This window comes from Lineus longissimus, chromosome 10 (assembly GCF_910592395.1).
Source record: "Lineus longissimus chromosome 10, tnLinLong1.2, whole genome shotgun sequence".
NCBI classification, from domain to species: domain Eukaryota; kingdom Metazoa; phylum Nemertea; class Pilidiophora; order Heteronemertea; family Lineidae; genus Lineus; species Lineus longissimus.
Genome location: NC_088317.1, coordinates 2,012,026 through 2,033,151, shown reverse-complemented (window position 1 = coordinate 2,033,151; position 21,126 = coordinate 2,012,026). Strand labels below are relative to the sequence as shown.

At 39.6% G+C, this 21,126-nt stretch overlaps 2 protein-coding genes across 4 annotated transcripts; both read right to left on the bottom strand.

Annotated features, from left to right (window-relative positions):
* Positions 1-999: 999 nt before the first annotated feature.
* On the bottom strand, positions 1,000-13,793 carry LOC135494902 (serine/threonine-protein kinase 26-like). 3 transcript variants are annotated; one of them, XM_064783221.1, is made up of 11 exons: positions 13,335-13,793; positions 12,369-12,596; positions 11,126-11,291; positions 10,533-10,690; positions 10,169-10,354; positions 9,492-9,634; positions 9,132-9,294; positions 8,480-8,701; positions 6,119-6,217; positions 5,525-5,724; positions 1,000-5,242 (listed from the first exon to the last, which is right to left on the bottom strand). In XM_064783221.1, exons 1-10 carry the CDS (start codon positions 13,356-13,358, stop codon positions 5,530-5,532), a joined length of 1,584 nt encoding a protein of 527 aa, XP_064639291.1. In that variant the 5' UTR covers positions 13,359-13,793; the 3' UTR covers positions 1,000-5,242; positions 5,525-5,529. The 3 variants fall into 3 exon arrangements, with proteins under 3 accessions (XP_064639291.1, XP_064639292.1, XP_064639294.1); XM_064783222.1 differs by lacking the exon at positions 8,480-8,701 and adding an exon at positions 6,889-6,984; XM_064783224.1 differs by lacking the exon at positions 8,480-8,701.
* Positions 13,794-14,648: 855 nt separating this feature from the next.
* Positions 14,649-20,396, bottom strand: LOC135494568 (dnaJ homolog subfamily C member 3-like). The gene is made up of 10 exons (XM_064782662.1): positions 20,256-20,396; positions 19,227-19,337; positions 18,634-18,833; positions 18,186-18,329; positions 17,725-17,906; positions 17,129-17,354; positions 16,694-16,814; positions 16,383-16,515; positions 16,039-16,184; positions 14,649-15,700 (listed from the first exon to the last, which is right to left on the bottom strand). The coding sequence occupies exons 1-10, from the start codon at positions 20,347-20,349 to the stop codon at positions 15,564-15,566; spliced, it is 1,494 nt and encodes a 497-aa protein (XP_064638732.1). The 5' UTR covers positions 20,350-20,396; the 3' UTR covers positions 14,649-15,563.
* Positions 20,397-21,126: the final 730 nt, after the last annotated feature.

Below are 21,126 nucleotides of genomic sequence, written 5' to 3'. Positions count from 1 at the left end.
CTCCTCCAGGTTGTATTCATTCCTGGAGGCGAGGGTGTTTTTACAGGTAGGTTCGTACCATTGTGTACAGTGACAGCCAGAAATCTATTATCAAAATAATTAAGTAACTGAAAAAAAGCAATAAAAACAAAAAGTGCATAATTTTTTTGGGGTCCTTCCGAGATTCGCACTCGCACTATTTGTCAATGTGCATCGCTGATCTTGTTTAGGCCTACTGACTAACAACACGTGCGTTTCTTACTTGATGACGTCAGGCGAAGTTACTGAGCTCTGATTGGCTGTCAATGTACACAATGGTACGAACCTACCAGGCGAGTTTTTTTTAAAGGTAGGTTCGTACCATTGTGTACATTGACAGCCAACCAGAGCTCAGTAACTTCACCTGACGTCATCAAGTAAACGCACGTGTTGTTAGTCAGTAAACAAGATCAGCGATGCACATTGACAAATGGTGCGAGTTCGAATCTCGGAAGGACCCAAAAAAATTATGCACTTTTTGTCTTTATTGCTTTTCTCATTTACTTAATTATTTTAATAATAAATTTCTCTTCGGAAATTTGGTCTTTTTGTGCTGTCAATGTAGGCCTACACAATGGTACGAACCTACCTGTAAAAAAAAAACTCGCTTCCTTGAGATGTCTGTCTCTTTCCAAGATATGACTGCCTCTATTGGTCATGAGAGGACAATCTCCTCCAACTGGAAATCATTCCTACATGTGGCATTCTCTTTCCAACTACAGACAAACGTCTCTATGAGAACAGTCTCCTCCAAGTGGTATCTTTCCTATATTGGACTTTCTCTTAAAGACACGTGGACAGTCTCCTCCAAGTTGGAAATCTTTCCCGTATGCGACTTTCTCCTATAGACACTGGGACAATCCTTCCTTTTTGTGACTTCCTCTATAAGGACATCCTCTTCCAAGTGGAAATCATTGACAGATGACAGTCACTCATACCCATTAAGACAGTCTCCCAGCAATAAAAAACACACCAAAATGATGAACTGTACTTCTCTTTTATTTGTTTCTTGATCATGAAATTCAGTTACAAGAAAGTACACAGTACATGTTTTTACTGTCAATATACTGTTTACATATTGAAATGATACAGGGTTCAAACTCTTAATTTACAGGGATTAGAATATAAGCTGGACAGGGAGGGGATCTGTACACAGGGGCTCAATTAGTAAGGTTTAGAATGGTCGAATAGGAAATTAATCCGAGTACCCCCACCTACACAAATGTACTGTTAAGGTACTATCAAGTTAGTTAAATTCCCACAGAAAGATGACAGGAAGTGCATGGTTCAGAAAAATACGCCTCGTTTTGCATCACTTGAAAGGATATTTTTTTAAACATATCAAAGAAGTAGTAGGGGTCGTAAAAGGGACTGCGCCAAGCATTTGCAAATAAATATCTCGATATTCAAGCCCATTTCACTTCAGTATACAACCAACTTCAAGAAACTATTACATTGAAGTTGAGATCACACTTTGACCAAGTAGCACAGTCAGCAATAGTCACATTGAGATCAGATAGCATTTCATATGCTAACACAGTCATATACAATACAGGTTCCAATTCAACTCAGCACTTCAACTCAGCACTTCACATGTAGTGACCATAAGCAAATGTACATAAGAGTCAGCAAGTTCTGTCTTAGGAACATTCTGAAAACACTGAAAATGTTCATGCTTTAAACGTACAACTTGGGCACAGGATTTTGGTGGCCAGGAGGATGATGTCCCTACTCCCCACCTGGTGCCACCACATGTCGTATGTATACACTCACAACTACAGGATCCAACTTAACAGGGTTAAGATAATTTGCTAAACTAAAGTTGTTTGATCAACCCCTGATCGCAGTCGAAAATGATATGTAAGCAAATATGGCCACCCAAACCAGACGCATGCTATCTGTACATTATCTACAGTGCAGTGTATATTCTCGCATCCAGTTAAGGGTAAACCACACATGATAGAAATGGTGGTACGTTTTTACAATATTCACAATGTTCATATTTTATTTACTATACAATCGGCATGTGTGTCACATGCACGAAGGGCCAATACGGTAACTTGCTAATTATAAAGTCCTAGTGATCCTTTATGCTTTTTCAACTTGCAATAAATAGCATACGTGCAATGTATTGAAACCAAATCTGACACATTGAAGCAATTTTCTAACTGACACAGACTATCACTCCAACAGCTGTTCAAAAACGAGCATGTTACATGATTTTTTTCGGAAATTCCAAAGTTAAGAGGGACGATTCAGTATTGATTAAAATGTTTCAAATACGTAAGAAAGGATTTTGATCGGGGCGTTTCAACCTCTCCTTTTATGTAACGGCTTCTTCATTTCCATTGGATGGTGCTGAAGAGGAGATAACGTCACACTATCTAAGGTATAACAATGCTGACTCAGTTGATCAGAAGTTATCCCTGCAAATTGGTGAATGGGCTTCAATCAAATATTACAGGGTCAAACAAAATAATGATATGGCTTTATATATCGTTCAATTGATCTCTACTAACTATGACCATAATTAAATGTAAAATCACTGCAATTACCAAACATCATAATATACACAAAAATAACAACAACCTAACACTTTCGGTCCACCCTGTAAGTATGTACGTGAATGCGCTTGAGATATGGTATTCAGATTGCATCATTCTTTCAACTTTTTATTTTGAGAAAAACTCAAAACCAGGAGTAACAGCGACTGTGATGTTTTACTTGGCTATGATAGGCTTCAGGCAGCCTCAGAACATGCGGGCAACATACTTAAAGAGTGGCCCCCAACTCAGGTTGATCACTGCAGACGCTGCAACCATTTTGGCCACAATTTTACTCATTGTGTCTTGTTTTATGTACAGAACATCACAACACATTGCAAGCTTGTTTGACAATGTTCGACAAATCAAAAATGGCTCAAGTATGAGGTATCCGAATCGATTTTACACACGACGTATGCTGAAATCCTACAACGGTGAAACACAAAATCGCTACAGATACGTCAAATGGGAATTTTTGATTTGTTGAAACACACTTTCATAAAGAGGACTGAACTGTTTTCAGTTTGGGACAAGTTGTAATGAGTCTTATCAACTTAAAATCCTTTCAACATGGTGTCCAACCTCACAACTTTTTGTCAAACAATTGATTGAAAATATCAAGATTGCTCATTTATCCAAATTCTCTGAACCCTCAGTGGGAAATTGTCTGTATTAACAATAAAACTAAAACAATGATAATAACTATACTTTAGACCCGAAACAAGGGGAGTTCCTGATCAGTTTTAGAACGAAGGCCATAGACATATCCATATTCCTCTTATTTACTTGACAGTGTCAAACATAAATTTGAACCAGTGCTTAATTTTTCAGGCACGAAAGGGAAACAGAAAGGTTATCAATGAAAAGGCAAGCTCCCTATGATATACTTTACCAAGCACACTTTTGAAATGCCCCGGTAAGGAAAATATCGCTGGATGTATTTTCCTACAGTCCAGGGCCCGGCTGCTCAATCAGCGTTAGTAGTAACACTGGCACAAAGGGGAAAATCCACCTACAGGCAAAGGACAAGGAAAGACTAGGAAAATAACTTTCTAGCCAATATTTGAATATGATCATCAACTGGCCAACCGGGGTTATGAATTACACTTAACCAGGCAAAAAGAACATTTTACATTACATTTGCTGCATATCTGTCTCGTAACAATATCAGTTTCTCTATTTAATTACATCATCAATTAACAGAACTATCTACACAATATACACATGTCACCCTTACTCCAGTCCAATCAAAGTTGTCAAATTCACATTACATTTCTGCATAATGTACAGAGTGTTACAAAATAGTCTTGTTAGTTTTAAAGTTCTATTCTATTTTGCATTAGTGTAAAGCTTCCTTTTTTTCTGGAATATTTCAATTCAAAACAAGAGTATATTCAACACCCTGTGGTATACGAAGACATGGGAATTCAAGGCCAGCTAGGATTGGATCAGAGTCGATGATACAATCTGTGATAACACGCCAAAGAATGGAATAGACGATACTGGTCTCCAGTACAAGGGGAAAACCAAAATCCAGGCAGATCAGTATCTGCAGATACCCGTATGTCAATGTGTACCTTCCACATTATCCACACCTTGGCTTTATACTCTCCAAAAACAAGGGCTTCAATAAATGGTCATGTCAACAGGTTATGACAATTCCAAATTTTTCAGACAGCTCCTGTGATCTACTCTTAAGTGTAGCAACTGATGTAGCCTGCAGTCCTTAAAAGGTTCAAGCCATCTGCTCCTGACTACCACAACCCATTCCCGCTTTCAACCAAATGTCTCATACGATACAGAAATCACATTGAACTGAACTGTGCAGATTTGGAATTAAAGCTTTCCCCAAAATTGATAAAAACAAAACGAGCTGTCCCAACAACAAACGAAGTCGGAAGACATGGTTCTATTCAACCCATCAGAAATAGAAACTTCTGTTAGAGCTTTCAGAGAAATAGTGTTCCCATTGTTTCATCCCCTTGAAAGAAACTATTTAGAAAATAAGGAATTGGAAAATAGGCTTGCTTTGACAAAGCTCCGTCTACTGAGGCCAGCTTTGACTCTTTACGAGCTCAATTGCTCTCAGGAACAGTCATTTTCTAAAAAATATCCAATGGATAGGAAAGTGTGCACTCACACCATAGCTCACAGGTATTGTGAAAACACACCATTGCAAACTTTAGGATTTTGGCAGGTAAATCTATCAGACGCATCAGAAAAGCACAAAAACTCATTAGCTATAAACTGTATCTTTTGAAGTTTGATTGAAAAGTTAGCACTCATGGCGGCATTCCATGAGATAAATCTAGTCTGCAGCACAGGCCAGGGAGCAATAGGTGTAGTCTGGGGTACCGTAGTATTTCTCATGTTTACAAAATCAGTTGATGGACTCACAAGTCACTTTGCCAAAAACATCCGTCATGGCCACTTTTACAAATGGCCATAACTAAAAATGGAGGCAACCATATCACTCCTATGGAGGGAGTCGGGAAATCAGTCAAACTGAAGAAGCCAAATTCCTCATCCTTCTTCCCATGGATTTCTGCCGACTTAAGATTGGACTGCTCCCGATGATGATAGTCTGTACAGGGAGGGAGAACACTTGATTTGGGTTGCAACACATGCTGCCGAACTGCTAATCAGAATTTTTGGTACTGGCATCCATCTTGTTTGGCACCCTGCAATATTGGAACATAAGAATATCATCAAGAAAATTTAAGGGAGTTTACAAGAATGAGAATGATTTGAACTTCAAATGGTTAAGAGTGGTCCAAGGCAAATTTTTCTTGAAGAAAGCATCCCGACTGAGAACTCCAATGAATTTGTGAATTATGACCCGAACATTTCAATTTGAATAGCCTATAGTGTGAAATAAAGAAGACAAGTTCTAAGCTGAGAGAGTCGGCTAAGAATACGATTTGGTCACCATTATTCCCATCAATCAAACTCACTTTACTTACCAAAGTTACTTAAGTTTACTTAAAGCGTGTCTGACTTGGCTGTCCACTAACTGGTGAGCACCTATTCGCTGCACAACCTCCTGAACTAGCTGCTCTGTTATACCAGGACACGACTTCTCAACCAATTGAAATGCCACGTTCAATTCTTCTATTGCGTCACTCTGTTGGGTCGTGTGTGATGTGCGGTGCCGTTCCTTCAACTGCAACACAAGGTCATGATGTGTGTGAGAATACAAATCAATCTATCAGCTGTAGATTCAGTTGTTCTTAACAAACTTTGTTCCGATCGGATAAGAGGTGACCTGAAGAAGGTGTACCTCTAAGGACTGGGACGCAATCAGCTAAGAGAGCCAGCAAAAGATGTGACACTTCGGACACAGCCACATCTGGAAGCCACTTTTATAAAACAGCACAATGACGCACAAAAAAAACACAAAATGACCTATGTTCAAGAAATCTTACTCGATGATGGTATGGACCACAAGAGACACAATAGACCAGGATGATTAAGAGTTTTGAAAAGTATCTATTAGAAATCAAAACTTCATCATGTTTGTTTCGTTAATCACTAAATCCTTGTCAGTTAATCCCTACCTCTTGTATTATTGGCATAATGGTATTGGACAGGGATGACGGGAGGCTTTGGGCGGCTGTATCATTATCTGGCTGGGCTTGACGACTAGGTCTTGAACCCTGGAAAGAGCGAGATATGAGAAATTAATGACATACGTAGGAGTACCCTAGGTATCTTATGGTGTACACCAAACTTGGTACTGAAGTTTTGGATTTTAACTCAAAAATGACCAGAAGCCATTTCACCATGCATCTGTCAACCAATCCCATCTGATCCAAGAAGGATTTACTCTGGAAGGATAGACAGATCATCACTTTGAAGGGATCGGACGACAATGAAAGAATGAGTAAATTGGGGGATCAAATCCTAAGTGGTGGGATACGTTATCTTTACACTGAAAGTGAAAAGGAATTATTAGGTAGGAGGAAGGAGGGACAATGCTTGCTTCCATTCCAACCAAATGGTGCTTACCCACCAACAAAGCCTGAATACCAAGTGCATCATGACCACCAAAACCACCACGAACGAGATTAAAATCTGCCCAATCATGTTGTTTTTTTACCCAGAGCAACATTCAAACCGGCTTCAATCACGAGTTGTTTCCCCAACCATTTACAGTACCACCCATAAGTAACATGCCACTGTACCAACTGACAGTAACAATGCCTGAATACCCAGTGCAACATGATCACCAAAACCAACAAGGCCAAGATTAAAATCAGCCCAATAATGTAGTTTTTTTAACCCAGTGCAATAGATAGTCATCCCAAAACCCTGTGCAGTAACTTACTACTAAAACCACTTCGGCGGAGGATCTGCGTTGTATAATCTGGGTTTCTTTAACAGTGGTTTGTGTACTTATAGACTTGGTGCTAACTACTCGGGGCTGCGTGAAGAAAATTAAATCGGTCTTAAACTCAAGATTGGACCACTGGAGTTCCTTTCATATAAAGAGGGTTAGGATGAGGGTAGAATATGATGAAAGAAACAATGCTGGCGAATAAAGAAAAACACATGAAGTTTGAATACAATATATGCAAATATTCTGGCAGAAAAGGTAAGAAGATACGGTGTCTCCAACATGTAAAATTTCCCACGAAATATTTTGCGTATATGGTAAACAGTAAGACACTTTTGAATTCATAACAAAACCCGATGGCAGAATGATCGAACAGTTCAAGCGGAAGATATCTGTACCTGCAACAACAAATGTGTTAGTAAACTGAATAAGAGGCGTTAGCTTTCATGTTACGTTAAAAAGAGAAACAACAGAAAGCCACTTCCAAGAATTATGTATCATCACAAAGCAACAGACACACAGAAAAATTGAAAAGTTGTTAGAAAGATTGGCATCACACTTGAGTTGTGTTCTTGTGTGTTATGATTATGTTTATATTTTCAAACAATTGGAGGTACTAATTTTATTTTTAATTGTTAAATAGATATTTAGTTAAACTTGACCACCGAATAATTATCACGGCAGCATGCCTGTCATATCAGGAAGGCTTGGAAAAGTGATTCAGTCTTGAAATTTCATTTATTATTATTCAAAATTCCACCCAAATCCACCTTTAACGTTTATGCCACTATACATGATCATGTAGGTCATTCAAAAACTATTCGTCCATTTGCATTGAGAAGTTAATAGTAATTTCATTCATTGGAAAATTTATTCAGACACATAGCCTATTCTGAATGCAATACTGTGCTCTGTGAAGCAAATGCTGTGATGCATTTTCAAGCTAAGCGATTATGAAATCAAAGCCTTGTGTGTTTTTTAGTGAATTACCCCATGATTTCTGCATTCAGCAACCAATACATAAAAAGCAGGCACTAAAGATTTGCAGTTTACAATTTGATGCAACTAGGCCTACACCAATTCTGAATGTTGGGCATCAAACCAAGTTACTAAAACTGTTCAGCAAATGAAATTTGAACATATCTGCTGTGACTGATGCATAGCAGGGTGCTGCATGAACTGTTCACATGAACTTGAAAACACCTTCGTGAACCTTAAGTTGCTAAAGTTGAGAAGTTTGTCACTCAGGTGTGTTAAAGGCATCATCAGAGGCAAGAAAGACGGAGCAGGTTTTTCTAATGTCACCCTAAGTTGTGAGAAATTAATCTTAATATCATAGCTTTAGATTTGATCAGATATTCAGGAACAACTTGACCTAATGTCGTTTCAATCACCTCCTTCAGGTTCTTTGAAATCGGATCAAATCTGAATCTATCCTGAGAAACTTTGGGTGAAATCATCTTATATCATTACTCAATCTTTTGAGCCCCGGGTGTGTGGCCGACACTACAAACAACAGGTGTTCGGGTGAGTTATGACACACTGGGTGAGGCGAGCACATAGTCAAGTCCACAGCACTTACAGAGCTCTCCTCCACATCACTCGGGCCATCAGTCACGACTGGCGCGTCGGAATTGGCTGTGGGCACAGGCGGTGGAGGAGGGGGTGGCGCTGCCCGCGGTGGCTTCACGATTTCATCCTTTTTACCACCGCTTTCCTTTCTGATAATAGGTGGCGCCTCTGAACTTTTTTCAGTCTCGCTGGATTTTTTCCTCTTTTTTCCTTCCTTTGGTTTTTTGTCGTCCTGTAGTACAAACCAACACTGGCTTACAAAACTATCCATCAAAACCAACTGAAGCAATTCTAGGACCCAACACATCTCCAACTACAAACGTTTTACTTTGAATGAACACTCAGTGTACATGCAATCACCGACTCATACAAGAAGAAGCTGACAGTATGACAATAATGCTGAATACAGTCATATATTGATGCAATGACATGGGGAAGAACATGCAATTGGTAAAACTACAATGACAGAAAAAAACTTGAGATGGAAAAAATGCGTCTTGAAAAGAACCCAACCGAAACTTAATCGAGAGATAATAAAAGTATTGGAAACTAGAAATAAACAAAACAAAATGACTAGAAATAAAGACCCGAGAATTAGAATGGATGAAACCAAGCCAACCCAAGAAACAGAATACAAGGAAGGATGAGCTCTGTCCACTTACTGTGTTATCTCTGCGATTAGATAAGTCGCCGTTCTCCGCCCTCCGGTCATCATTTGATTGGTCATCTATATTTGTTAACTGAATACTTGTGTTCCGTACCGTCCCGCCGAATACCCAGGAGTCCTGATTGACGTTATCACCACTTTCATTTTCATCATCATCTCTGCAAGAAATTGGATGAATATGATTTAAACATCTCTGCACTCTGTCAAAGAAGTCTATGGTCATCACCAGCCTGTTACTTAAAATCTCTGCTGTAAGTTCCTCACAGAATGGAAGCCGTCTTGGCTCCGGTCCCCTTCCCTTCCCCCCCCCCACACTCATGGTTTCATTTGGAAATTAGCTACCAAATAAACTTACATATCACTATCGCTGCTCTCCCCATCCCTTTCTTTATGATTAATCTTCCAGCGTTTGAATTTATCTGTTAATTCTTGTAAATATGCCGTCTTTTTGCCTCTCCTGATAAATGGATGCTTGAGTAATTCTTTTGCTGTCGGTCTCTAAAAATGCAACGAGAATAATGCTATTTATCAATCAATGCAATATTCACCCTTTTTCACCCAATATTCATGGCTTTTGCTTCTCCTCACCAATAGGTACATTTAAATCAACTGGAGACTCATCCAACCAATGAATACCTAAAACCATGCTTCTCCTTCTATTCAATGTAAAGGTGTAACCTACTCACTTACTCACATTCCCGCCTTTCAATTCAATTTACAAGTTTTTTTTACAAATCTTTTCAACTCCACAACGGTTTTCTATAGCAAACACTTTTTAAAAACAACACACAAAAAGAAGCCATTGAAATCCAACCAGACAGTCAACACTGTTAGTCTGCTGACTATGAAATACTCTCCTGATATTACAAATATTGGCACCAATGTCGAGGAAAAACTGTGGGGAACACAGCATGACCTTTAAATGACAAGCCGCTTCATCTCAGTCACAGGACTGAAGTTATTGCCTAGGCAGGCTGAACGCAGAAGAAGAAGAAAAATTGTAATAAAAACACAAAAAACACTTTTACTTACGTTTTCTGGATCCTTATTCAAACAACACTCTACGAAGTCCTTGAAGGTCTTGCTATAATTACCCGTTAATTGAGGCGGATTATTTTTGGGGATCAAAAATAAAACCCGCATTGGATGGAGGTCAGAGTTGGGCGGTTCACCCTTTGCTAGTTCTATTGCCGTGATACCAAGACTCCAGATATCGGCCTGCAGAGGTACAAAAAAATATCATTATTTATTTTCCCATCAAAAGGCACTTCGACAGTTTGTTAAATACTCAGACTCATACGTTTTCCACAATATTTTGGCAAATGAAGCATGTCGTTTTACCCCCTTGCACTTGATTCAAAGTAACTGGACAATCAAATCATATTTCCATGCTCACCTTGGTATCATAGGCTGCCTGTTTGATGACCTCGGGGGCCATCCAGAATGGCGTACCAACAAAGGTCCGTCGGAAGTTGGTTGTACTTGTGAGTTGACCAGCAACACCAAAATCGGCAAGCTTCACGTCTCCTGCTTCAGATAATAACACATTTGCAGCTGGAAAGATGAAATTGACAGAATGAAAAAATATTCTTCTCCAAATACACCAAGCAATCTATAAAATTTGTCTTAGGGAGATAATTTTCAGTCTTGCGTTGGTCAAGAAGCAAGGCAGTATTCACTACGCCTTCCTTTCCTCGGATTCCGAAAGCTTACAGTGTTGACTTAAAAGTCTTCTCCATCTGACCAAGTAGTATGCCAATCAGGTTTGAAAAAGTGAAAACTACTGCAGGTGGGATGCGGTTAGGTCCACATTTGGTATTATTCGCCTTAGTCTTCGGAAACATCTTACCAATTACAATAGATTTCCAATGAAAATACATAAAAGTCCACATCCCAATCAAATTACTAATTACTGGGAATAACCTAATGAAACTCCCTTACGGATGACAACAATAGTAAAAGCCAAGACAATGTTATCATTTCGTTTACCTTTTATATCTCTGTGGAGTTTCTTCTCCGAATGAAGGTAGTCAAGACCTTTCAATATTTCTCTTAATATGATAGCTATGTACTGTTCATCGAAAGGTCCTGGCTTCATCAAGTCTAAAGCTGACCCACCACCGAGGTATTCCATTATTATCCATAATTTGGTGCCCTGCAAAAGAATCGATAAAGTATTTTTCAAATCACTGTGTCTGCCCTGCCTGTTTTTAAAGTAAGGTACCCAGCTTTCCTCAGCATGGGAAACTCATAAGACTTGTAGTATGGTATACATGTACAATCAATTTCCTGAAGAATTTTTTACAAAAAGGTTTTTTCTTCACTTTTCTCCCTTTTTCTTTTTCTTCACAGGCGACAAGCTCCAACTATTGCCAAATCAGGTCATCATTTGAGAAACAATGGGACAATTTGTGAGACAATTGACAAAGAAATTCATTATTTCAATTGCTGACACATATTTTAAATATGAAGTGAATCAGTCTTCTTAGAAAATCAAATTCCTTTCAGTTTGGGATATCAAGCAGAACTTGATAGCCTTTTACATGACCGTACAAGTCATGTGATAATATCAAAGATATTCATAACAACAAAGCAGAGGTAAAATTCTCATGCACTACTACAACAAGAAAGTTTCCTGCTTACACGTACGTCATTACATGGCATGCTTTGCAAGTAAGAAAATCAACGAAATGAAAAGAAGTGAATTTGTCCTGTTAGTTTGTTCTGCATTGTGCACTGCCTATTCAAAATTAGGGTGGGTGTTATTTTTGTTTATTATTCAAGAATTGGGTCAAGTGTTCACCGAGTCAAAGTTGTATTGTGATACAGTGGTGATCAGGATGACTCATTCGCTAAAGTAAATACTGAAACACAAAAATATTCAGCACTGTCTGTAGCAGGAAAGACAGTGTGAAGATTTTACTCTTCCTTGTCAAAAGCGTTTTATTTCAGACCTTGCCCTTGGTTCGATATGTGCAGTGGTCCAATTCCTGCTGTTTTCTTTTATATCATATCGTCTCTTAAAATGGAAAGAACCATGTTTTCCGGGAAGGGGGCTCCCCTTCAAAGAGCAAAATGATGAGAATTTAATTGAATTACCAATTTTACAGCTGTCCCCCCCCCCCCCGGAATTGAGGAGGAGAGACTGGACTAACTCAATAAACTTTAATAGAACCAATATCAATCCCAGACTTATCCATACCGTGCAGCTGAGAGTTTATCAAATACCTACCTTAAGATATGAACCATAATACTTCGTAACAAACGGACTGTCACACTGTGATAGCACCATTATCTCCTGCTGGATATCTTCAATTTCATCCTCGGCTTCTTCCAAGTCGATTATTTTTATGGCGAGAACTTGCTGTGTTTGTTTGTCGATTCCTTTGTAGACCTCGCCGAATGAACCTTTACCAATTTTATCTAATTTGGTAAATTTGGTTTCTGGGTCTACCTTATTCTGAAAGTTGAAAGTCATCACTATCAGTCAACAACATGTAACTCCTCTCGATATCATTGGCCTATACTTATAGGTGTTAATGTTTTAAGGAAATGTAAATGAAAAAAAGCAGTTTGGCCGATCAGTTATCATCAAATTTGTTGTTGTGATTTTGTTTTATATTGTATTTCCAAAAGACAATCTTAGTTAATTGGTCTGTGACCCCACTTAATTAAGTTTCGAACAAGGAAGGAAGTAGCATGCAATAACTAACAAGTCAGTAGTCAATAGCAAATCTGAATGAGCTTTGTCTCATGATGATGACCAAAAAATGATATCAGGTCAGATACACGAGATCTACAATACAAAATATTTATGACTCAACTGCCAAATATCATGGTCGATGTGCATGATTTGGGGCCCACTATTCACTATTCCACTCTTCACACTTCACAAACTTGGCAAGGAGGTATTCAGCATGGACATAACACAAGGGCAATTTGCGTGGCAAGGCCAGTCTGAAATTGATCTTGGCCTATAATATTACTAGGCCTTATTAACATCGTGTGATATCCATATCGCCACTCTTGCGTTATTGCCGTTTATGTCATGATGTTAACTCTCATTAAAAAGAATTTGTTTACCAACAAGGGTCTGCCCTTAACTGGGGGATCGACAAATCTTCACAAACTGGGACCCTCTCTTTCCCTTGACCGGAATGACCCCTCTGCGTGTCGTCAACTTGAAAATGAAACTTACCGAACCCTGCTGGTGCAGTGCCATTTTTCTTGATGTGCTTGTCTTTAGGCCTCTCAATAAATGATCACTCGTAGCATTCTTTCCAATGAAAGTCAAAAATAGATATCTGGTTTTCAATCAGATCCAAATGTGCCGTGGAGGGACGTTACGAACGAAGCCATTTCATGACATAGCCTAATCCATCCATGTAATCATTGCACAGTAGATGCAGGGAATGAACACACACTCATGCACTGGAAAATACACAATGTCAACAACACACACAACTCTTGGAAAACTAGGCGTTTCCTGACAGATCACGCCTTTCTACTTTAACATAATTGTAAAATCTAGCTAGTTTTCGACCCGATCTATTGGGAATTCGTATCAATATTCACAAAAAGTGTTATTTATTCCAGGTTATTGTGAGTTATTATTGCGTTATTATCACAAAGTTTTGGTTACGTCCGCCATATTGGTTTCAGGGTGTGGCCTTATTTCCAAACTATACTATTCCGCGGACTATATAGTTCTCTTTCTTTATTCTCGTCTTAACCAAAAGAATTACTTTCGATAAATAATTGGTGCTTTCAAGAATATAAATTTTTTTTCCCGATCATTACTTGGAATCTTCATCAATAAAATGCATGTTTGTAGGAATTATAGAAATAGAAATATAGTGCGATATATTAATTCGCCGTGCACTCAAATGCCCCAGGAAGTACCAAATTGGCCGGTAGAGGTGCTGGTGTATGGATTTAAAGGGGTGTTACACGCTTAAAAATAGATCTTTTTAAAGAGGGCAGCACCTGATCACGGTCTTCATTAAGGCCTACCACAATTCTCCACACCAGTATTTTCGTACAATCTGTAGTTGTGACTTCTCAATTATCACAGCCCAGGCATCAGCAACTTTGCAAGGTCTCCAGTCCATGCCCTTACGAAAAAGATCTGAGATTCACCATGATAAAATCGGAGTTTACCATGCTCACCATGATGAATGCAGCGTTCTCCATGGTGAATTCAGAGTTGACCATGCTCACCAAGGTGTATGTAGAACTGATTTATAAAATTTCAAGGACAAAGCTACATAGAATTAGTAAGGTATTTCAAATCGGGTACGTTTTACACAAATATTTTGAAGATAATGATCCTTCTGACGTTATCAAGAACTTAAAATGTATGTCGAATACATCAGTCTGTCTGTGGCAGTTGACGATATTCCAGGGGGGATGTCTCAACAATCAACGCAGGTTAGTTACTGGCTTGGACCACAACGGGATGCTTTAGCAATCAGTTCTTGAACTGTTCGTAGACACAACACGGAGCCAGATATAAACAGCAGTAATTCTTTAATTTACAAGAATATACAAATTTATTTACAAAAAATGTACAATTGTACTCTTCAGGAGAAAGCTGAAATCAAGACTAAAAAGGTGTTGTCAGGAAATTCTATCGTATTTGATTGAAATTACTGTAATGGAGTTGTCAAAATGCTAGATTCAAACTACGCTCAAGTTGAACTTAACTGCAAAAGTTATGAAATCTAATACAATACATAACTGTGTCCGATTTCCTGCTGAGGCTTGGGACTCTGGTACTTTCCATTGGGAATATCTGTACGCTTCTTAATAGCAGATAAAAATCTTGTCTCATTTTGATGAAAATGTACAGCAACTCAAGTAAAAGGGGTATAAATGTATGAGCTTGCTTGGAACCACCTTACCCAGTGCACGTTACAACCAAAACTGAAATTTCTGATATAATAGGACATCCTACCCACAAACCAACAAGAAAATGCAAATCAGTATTAGTCATATCGACTTGCATAACTATGGGACAGAATGCCGGTCCGTTACAGATTCAAAAACATATATCAAAGATTCGTAAACCTACTATTTCATCAAATATTCAATTGAATGTTCGTCCATAAGTTTGCAACTTAAGATGTCTTAAACTGTCCGCCGTGCGAATGATTGTACTGTAGGAAGTACAATAAACTGCATGTGGAGAAACTCATCCCTCACATACAGTGAGTGACAAGCACATCGCCCTCAATAACTTTCAGTGAAATCCCTCACTCCCACATCTTGTTGAGGAACGGCTTTTCCTTATCAGCTTGTGGGAACGCCATCCTCTTTAAGGCATGTGTCCCAAATAGCACCTGCTCTCCGCACTCCATCTGTAACCAACAACACCCAACCCAAAAATAGAAGTCTGTCTCTAACGAAAATGTCTGTCTGTTACTAATTAGTTGAAGTGGAATTTAAACTGGAATCCCCCACCGCCGAAGGGGTTGAAGCCCTGATGGAAGAATGGATCGCCGCCTCTTGCTTGTGCTTCTGGGTCTAACGGATCCTCACCCTGATCAAATTTTTGACGTTTTTCTGAAATTGAAAAAAATAAAATTTGAAATGTTACTATTACCATTAGTAGTCAATTCTTAGAAAGGCTGTCACCCCTACTATACAAGTGACTAATATTTTCAATGAGGTAAGAGAGTCCTCTTTTGTAGCTTAATACGCACCCCTGGTCTGGGGTTCAGGTCATTCTTTTGACCCTGATTAACTGTTACTCGAGCCAGGGATAAGAATGTTCGTGTTCAGGCAACATTTGGCATGCCCTTCAAAGCGGAGATCCAGGGCTTACCCAAGCACAGCACCAGTAATCAAATGCACAAAACATGACAGTTTTTCTAACAAATACCAAGACCTCCATAACTTACCAGGATCCGTTAAAACTTCTTTAGCGGATGCTATATCTATAAACATTTTTTCTGCTTTCTTTTTATCTTCGCCATCATATTTATCTGGATGCCACTTGACGGCTAATTTCCTATAAGCTTTCATTATTTGTTGTTTGTTGGCGTTTCTGAAAGTACGAGGAGCAGGATTGAGTTTGAATGAATAAATTGTGATACAACTCTTTTTTTTAATGACATGTCAGAATTTATGAGATGCAAGCTAGACAGTCAGTTCTGTAAAGAAGACAGATGTCATAGAAAGTTTGCAAAAAACGAAAACTCATATCAATGTTGATGTCTTGACACAGAAAAGTGCCAGCTCTTACCTTCGAACTCCTAAAATTTTATAATAATCTCTTTTTCCCGCCTGCTTCTTTAACTTTTGGGCTTTCTGTAAACCTTCCTCGGCTCGACGATTGTTTTGATCTATATTGTGGGCCTGTTGGTAGTCGTTCATACCTAGAAACAAGCAAACTTGCAGGTTACATTCGAAGTAGCAACCCTCACCTAATTGCTTCCCAAAAAAATGATTTTTGTGATTTTATTTTTTTTCAAATTTTTTAACCCCCTTTTGGCACAAGTATGTACTTGGTGACATTGAACAGCCTGACAATTTTCAAAACAACTTTTGACCTACCATCATCCAGCATATCGTTGGCCAGGTAGGCTTCCGCCCTATCACAGAGTGCATCAATATTGTTTTCATCATTTTCGATAATTTTGCTGCAGATCTTTAAGGCTTTTTCGAAATTTCCACCCTGAAAGACGATCATGAAATGATAAGAAAATGTATTTTAAAACTGCAAATGGTTGTCACTTCAGGTGGAAGGTGTCCGTCAGTTGCCGAGTGCAAATAGAAGTGCGAGTCAACTATTAGGCTTCCGAGTATGGTATTCTAGTTACAAGATACAACAGACCACACCTTACTGTCCTGTCTACCAACGTAAAGTGTCTTGGTTCTTAGCCTGAATGGGCCCGCAACAAGAACCTGAGACCTGTAGTCTGTCAGGCTTTCCAGGTACAGAATTCATATCGGTATTTTTTAAAGTTTGGGGACAAACACTAAACTTACCGCAGAATGGCAGTGACAATAATAGCCGTTGGCTTTCCGTCTGTAAACTTCCACATCTGGTTCTGTCTTGAGCATGGCGTCTACTTTTGAGATACACTCGTCATATTGTCCCTCTTGGATGAAGGTACTCGTAGACTGCATCTGTTTTACTAACTTCTTCACTTTCTTATAATGCTTGAAACATTTTGGATGGTCCTGGTCAAGTTTGAGACATTCTCGGATTTCGCTAAAAATATACAGAGGGGTGAAATTAGTTATCCTTTTTTGAATGGACATTTGTCATCTAGCGCTTGTCACTGATGCGGTCTCATTTAAGCGCGTTGATACAAAAATAAGAATATGAATACTAGCAGAGAATCTGATCGGATTCTGAAGCACCAGATCGCACGGAGAACTTTTGGGCCGAAGAAAATCTAAATTTTTGTTATACTTGTCCATGACCTTTGAAAAAATCAATGAATATTCAGTGACAGTTTAAGTCATGGAGAGCCATATCTTAGTATTTGGCCTTTCTTTGTTTTAATGGGTTAGCCTGACCTGTCCATGGAGTATCTGGGAAAGGGGCATGAAACCTTCAACTTAACTGACTGACTTACTTCAAGGAATCTTCTGCCTCCCCCATTTGGTAGTAAAGTTGGCTTATCTTCAGATAAGCCCCTGTATTATCGCTGATCAGTTTTGTTGTCGGCTTGATGTCGTGGATGGCTTTGAAATAGTCACCAATGTTGATGTAACATTCTGCTCGTAGTTCTCGAAGGTCGACATCCCAAGGTGAATGCTGAAGTTGTGAAAGACAAGGTCTGAGAGGCACGCATCCAAATGATTAACACGCAGAGTTAGTGTCATCCCAACAACTACAGACTCCCCCCACTCAATGACCGTGATGCATAACAAACAGCATGACTTGATCTCACTGCCCGAAGAGCACCGCAGGTAGCCGTAGCAAACCATGTAATGCAATGGAAAATCCCTTTGCCAAGTGGTTCAAAGTTAGACTTTTCCCCAAAACCGATGCCAAAAGTGAGGCCATAGTGATTCCCACAGACGCAAAACTTACCTCAATTGCTTTTGATAGCAGTTCAATCGCACCCACATGATTGTTATTCTCGACCATTTCTTTGGCGTCTTCAATGTCATCTTGCAGCGGTCCTATTAAATCTAATTGTCGCTGTGCTTCTTGATTGGAAGGATCGTGTTTTACCTGGAGATGGGAAAGGAGTGACTTGAAGGAGCAAGCTACTTGTAGGCCGAGTGACAAAGCTCTGACTCCAATGCTGCAGAGACAGCCATCTTCTGCTAATGGTCAGTGTCAGCTGCCTGCTGTAGTTACCACTGCATGCCAATTTGGTGATTTGACCAGCTAAGACAAAGACCACTGACTGTTTACCTGGGCGGGTTTTTTTGCTTGCCCTGCCACTGAGATACTCAGTACAAGGATTAAAGGAAGCTCAATTTTACGTCTCAATCAGTAAAGTTAAGATTTAAATTCTGCCAAAACAACTCACCAAATCGGCATAGTCCTTTGCTGCCTCTTTTAATCTTCCCTGCTTCAATAATATGCTGGCTCTTTGTTGCCGGGCCGTGCTGAAATCTGGTTTGAGTTCTAAAACATGGTCGAGATCAGGCAACGCAGACTTTGACTTTCCTATCGCTAAATACACTGTGGCCCGTTGGAAGTAAGACATATAGTTTTTGGGATCACCCTCTGAAATGAAAATCACAATTTACACCAAATTTTCTAGAGCACTGGCAGAGTCTGTTTATGGAACCTTATCAGACTACATGGACTATATCACCTCTTCGAATTGGTGCAACCAATTCATTTTTTAAACTAGGCAAAGCAACAAGTAACTTCAAAATACATTACAAAACACTGCATGAATCAAATAGACATTGTTGATGTTTAGTTCCGGCGACCGAAGCACCAGGGGCACACAGGAAGCTAAGGAGTCAACCTTATCATTAAGGTTGAAGGGCCGAGGCGGTCCTGTCGGCAAAAAGACAGGATGGCTCTTAACTGACTAGACAGTATTTCAATGAATCAATTATTGGTTTATCTCCATGCAAGATTATTCACATTTATGGACTTGTGTCTCACCTATTGCTTGATGATAATGATGCAGAGCATCTGCTAACTGTCCGGCTGCGAGTAGTTTCTTTCCCATCTGTAGGTGGCGCTCCACATCTTCTTTACTAGCACCATGAATTCCTTAAAAGAGAACATTGACACTAAAAGATGGTGGATAATGTAAATTATCTAATGTCTCTGGTCTGGATCATGTGTGGGCAGATGTTTTATGTCATTCATCAATGTCAATGAAACATTTAGACAATCTCAACATCACATCTCTCTCACCACTCATCTGTATTTCAATAATGAAACATATGCGATCAATAGCTAAACATCTGTGACACAACAACAGTGTCAGTGATCGAACAGGATATGCATCTGCTCTTTTAAATCAGTTTAAATCAGTTTTTAGTCCGTACATTCCATTGTACATCTCAACTAAAAATGAGGACCACAGTCGTCGCGAATGTCCAGCGAGTTCACGAGTTCGGAATGGAAGACGTTATAACTCGATCGTGTAGTTCAAGAAGGCGTTACCGTTATGGCCATTAGGCCAGGGCCCAACACTATAACTTTAGAACACTAACCGCTGAAAGGCTTTTTGACTCGCAGACAGTCAAGACTGTGCGACGACCTATGGCTACGCCTACGTCCGATGACTTAAAGCAACGCCACGACAGCAGGCACAGTAGGAGTAGGCTATAGTGCCTATAGTGGCTACTACGCCGTACGGCTACGGTACAACGCGCGACACTGAGACTGAACTTTTGGATTTGCCACTCATTGCCTAATTTCTATGAACGCAGTCCGGGTATACCGTAGTTTTTAAAACTAGAGCAGCAAGCTTCTTCACTGCCAGAAATATATAAGTTTTGTTGGTTCCCTTTTGATTTTTTAAGAGGATGTGGATCACATCAAAATGTACACAACCGTGCTATGCAGGCCCAGAATCTGGATTGCCAAAAATCATGAATAAATCGATGTGAAAACTTGTCACTTTTGACAGAAGAAACCATTGCTTTTGTGGCAAACAGAAATACAGAATCAGCAACTCACCATGAAAATGGAGATCTAAGGATAGAAGGAATATCGTTAGCGTGCTCAAAATGGGGTGTAAACCCAACATCTCGTCAACAACAGGAGAAATCATTTGGGACAGTGACTCTCACAAGTTGTGAATAAAACACGACACCACTACCGAAGATCGTGGGGAAATCTGATTGGCTGGGGTGGTAGTTCCGGTAATTCCGGGTAGTTCCGCACCCTGACCTTTTCGCCCCCAGTCGTTTCGCAGCCGGTTGCGCATCGGGCATCGGGCATCGGGGGTGGGGGGGGGGGGGGGGTTTATTGACCACAAATGGTGGCTGTTCCAACAAGTGTTTTCCCCTGTTCACAATCACATAGGCCTAGCTGCTTTCTGGCCATTTTCCCTTATTTTTACATTGATTTTGGTAAATAACGATGCTTTTTATCATAGGCCTATCCTATCACTGACTGCCAGCCTTTTGTTTGGCTGCGCATCATTTTTCTTGCCTATGTGGTGAGCGGTGAGTGGTACAGGCCTAAGTTTTGTGTTCAACCCCGTGTGTGTTCCACCTATTTTTTAAGAAACTTTATGATTTGTCTATTGGATTTACCGTTTCACCATAGTGGGCATCCTGGGCAGGGTCTATTCGACAGACCAAAGACTTTACAGACCTCGTTTTTTGGCTCTCACATTTTTATTAGTGGAGATTTTCATGAAATCTAAAGTGATATTAGACCAGAAACGGTTTCCGCATATGCTCAGAAAGAAATTTTAGTACCTTGAAAATCTCCACTAATAAAAAGGTGAGAGCCAAAAAAACAAGGTCTGTAAAGTCTTTGGTCTGTAGAATAGACCCTGCCGGCATCCTGACGTAATCAGTGCATTATACGTTGTAGATGC

What these genes read in the sequence shown, in the direction of transcription:
- LOC135494902 (XM_064783221.1), bottom strand. Translation starts at nt 13,358, where the DNA reads ATGGCACTGCACCAGCAGGGTTCG. An exon ending in CACTGCACCAGCAGGGTTCG is followed by an intron (nt 12,597 to 13,334) that starts GTAAGTTTCATT and finishes TTCAACTTTCAG; the next exon opens with AATAAGGTAGACCCAGAAAC. An exon ending in ACTCCACAGAGATATAAAAG is followed by an intron (nt 10,691 to 11,125) that starts GTAAACGAAATG and finishes TCATCTTTCCAG; the next exon opens with CTGCAAATGTGTTATTATCT.
- LOC135494568 (XM_064782662.1), bottom strand. Translation starts at nt 20,349, where the DNA reads ATGATTTCTCCTGTTGTTGACGAGATGTTGGGTTTACACCCCATTTTG. An exon ending in CAAAGGACTATGCCGATTTG is followed by an intron (nt 18,330 to 18,633) that starts GTGAGTTGTTTT and finishes TCCCATCTCCAG; the next exon opens with GTAAAACACGATCCTTCCAA. An exon ending in ATTGTCACTGCCATTCTGCG is followed by an intron (nt 16,815 to 17,128) that starts GTAAGTTTAGTG and finishes ATCGTCTTTCAG; the next exon opens with GGTGGAAATTTCGAAAAAGC.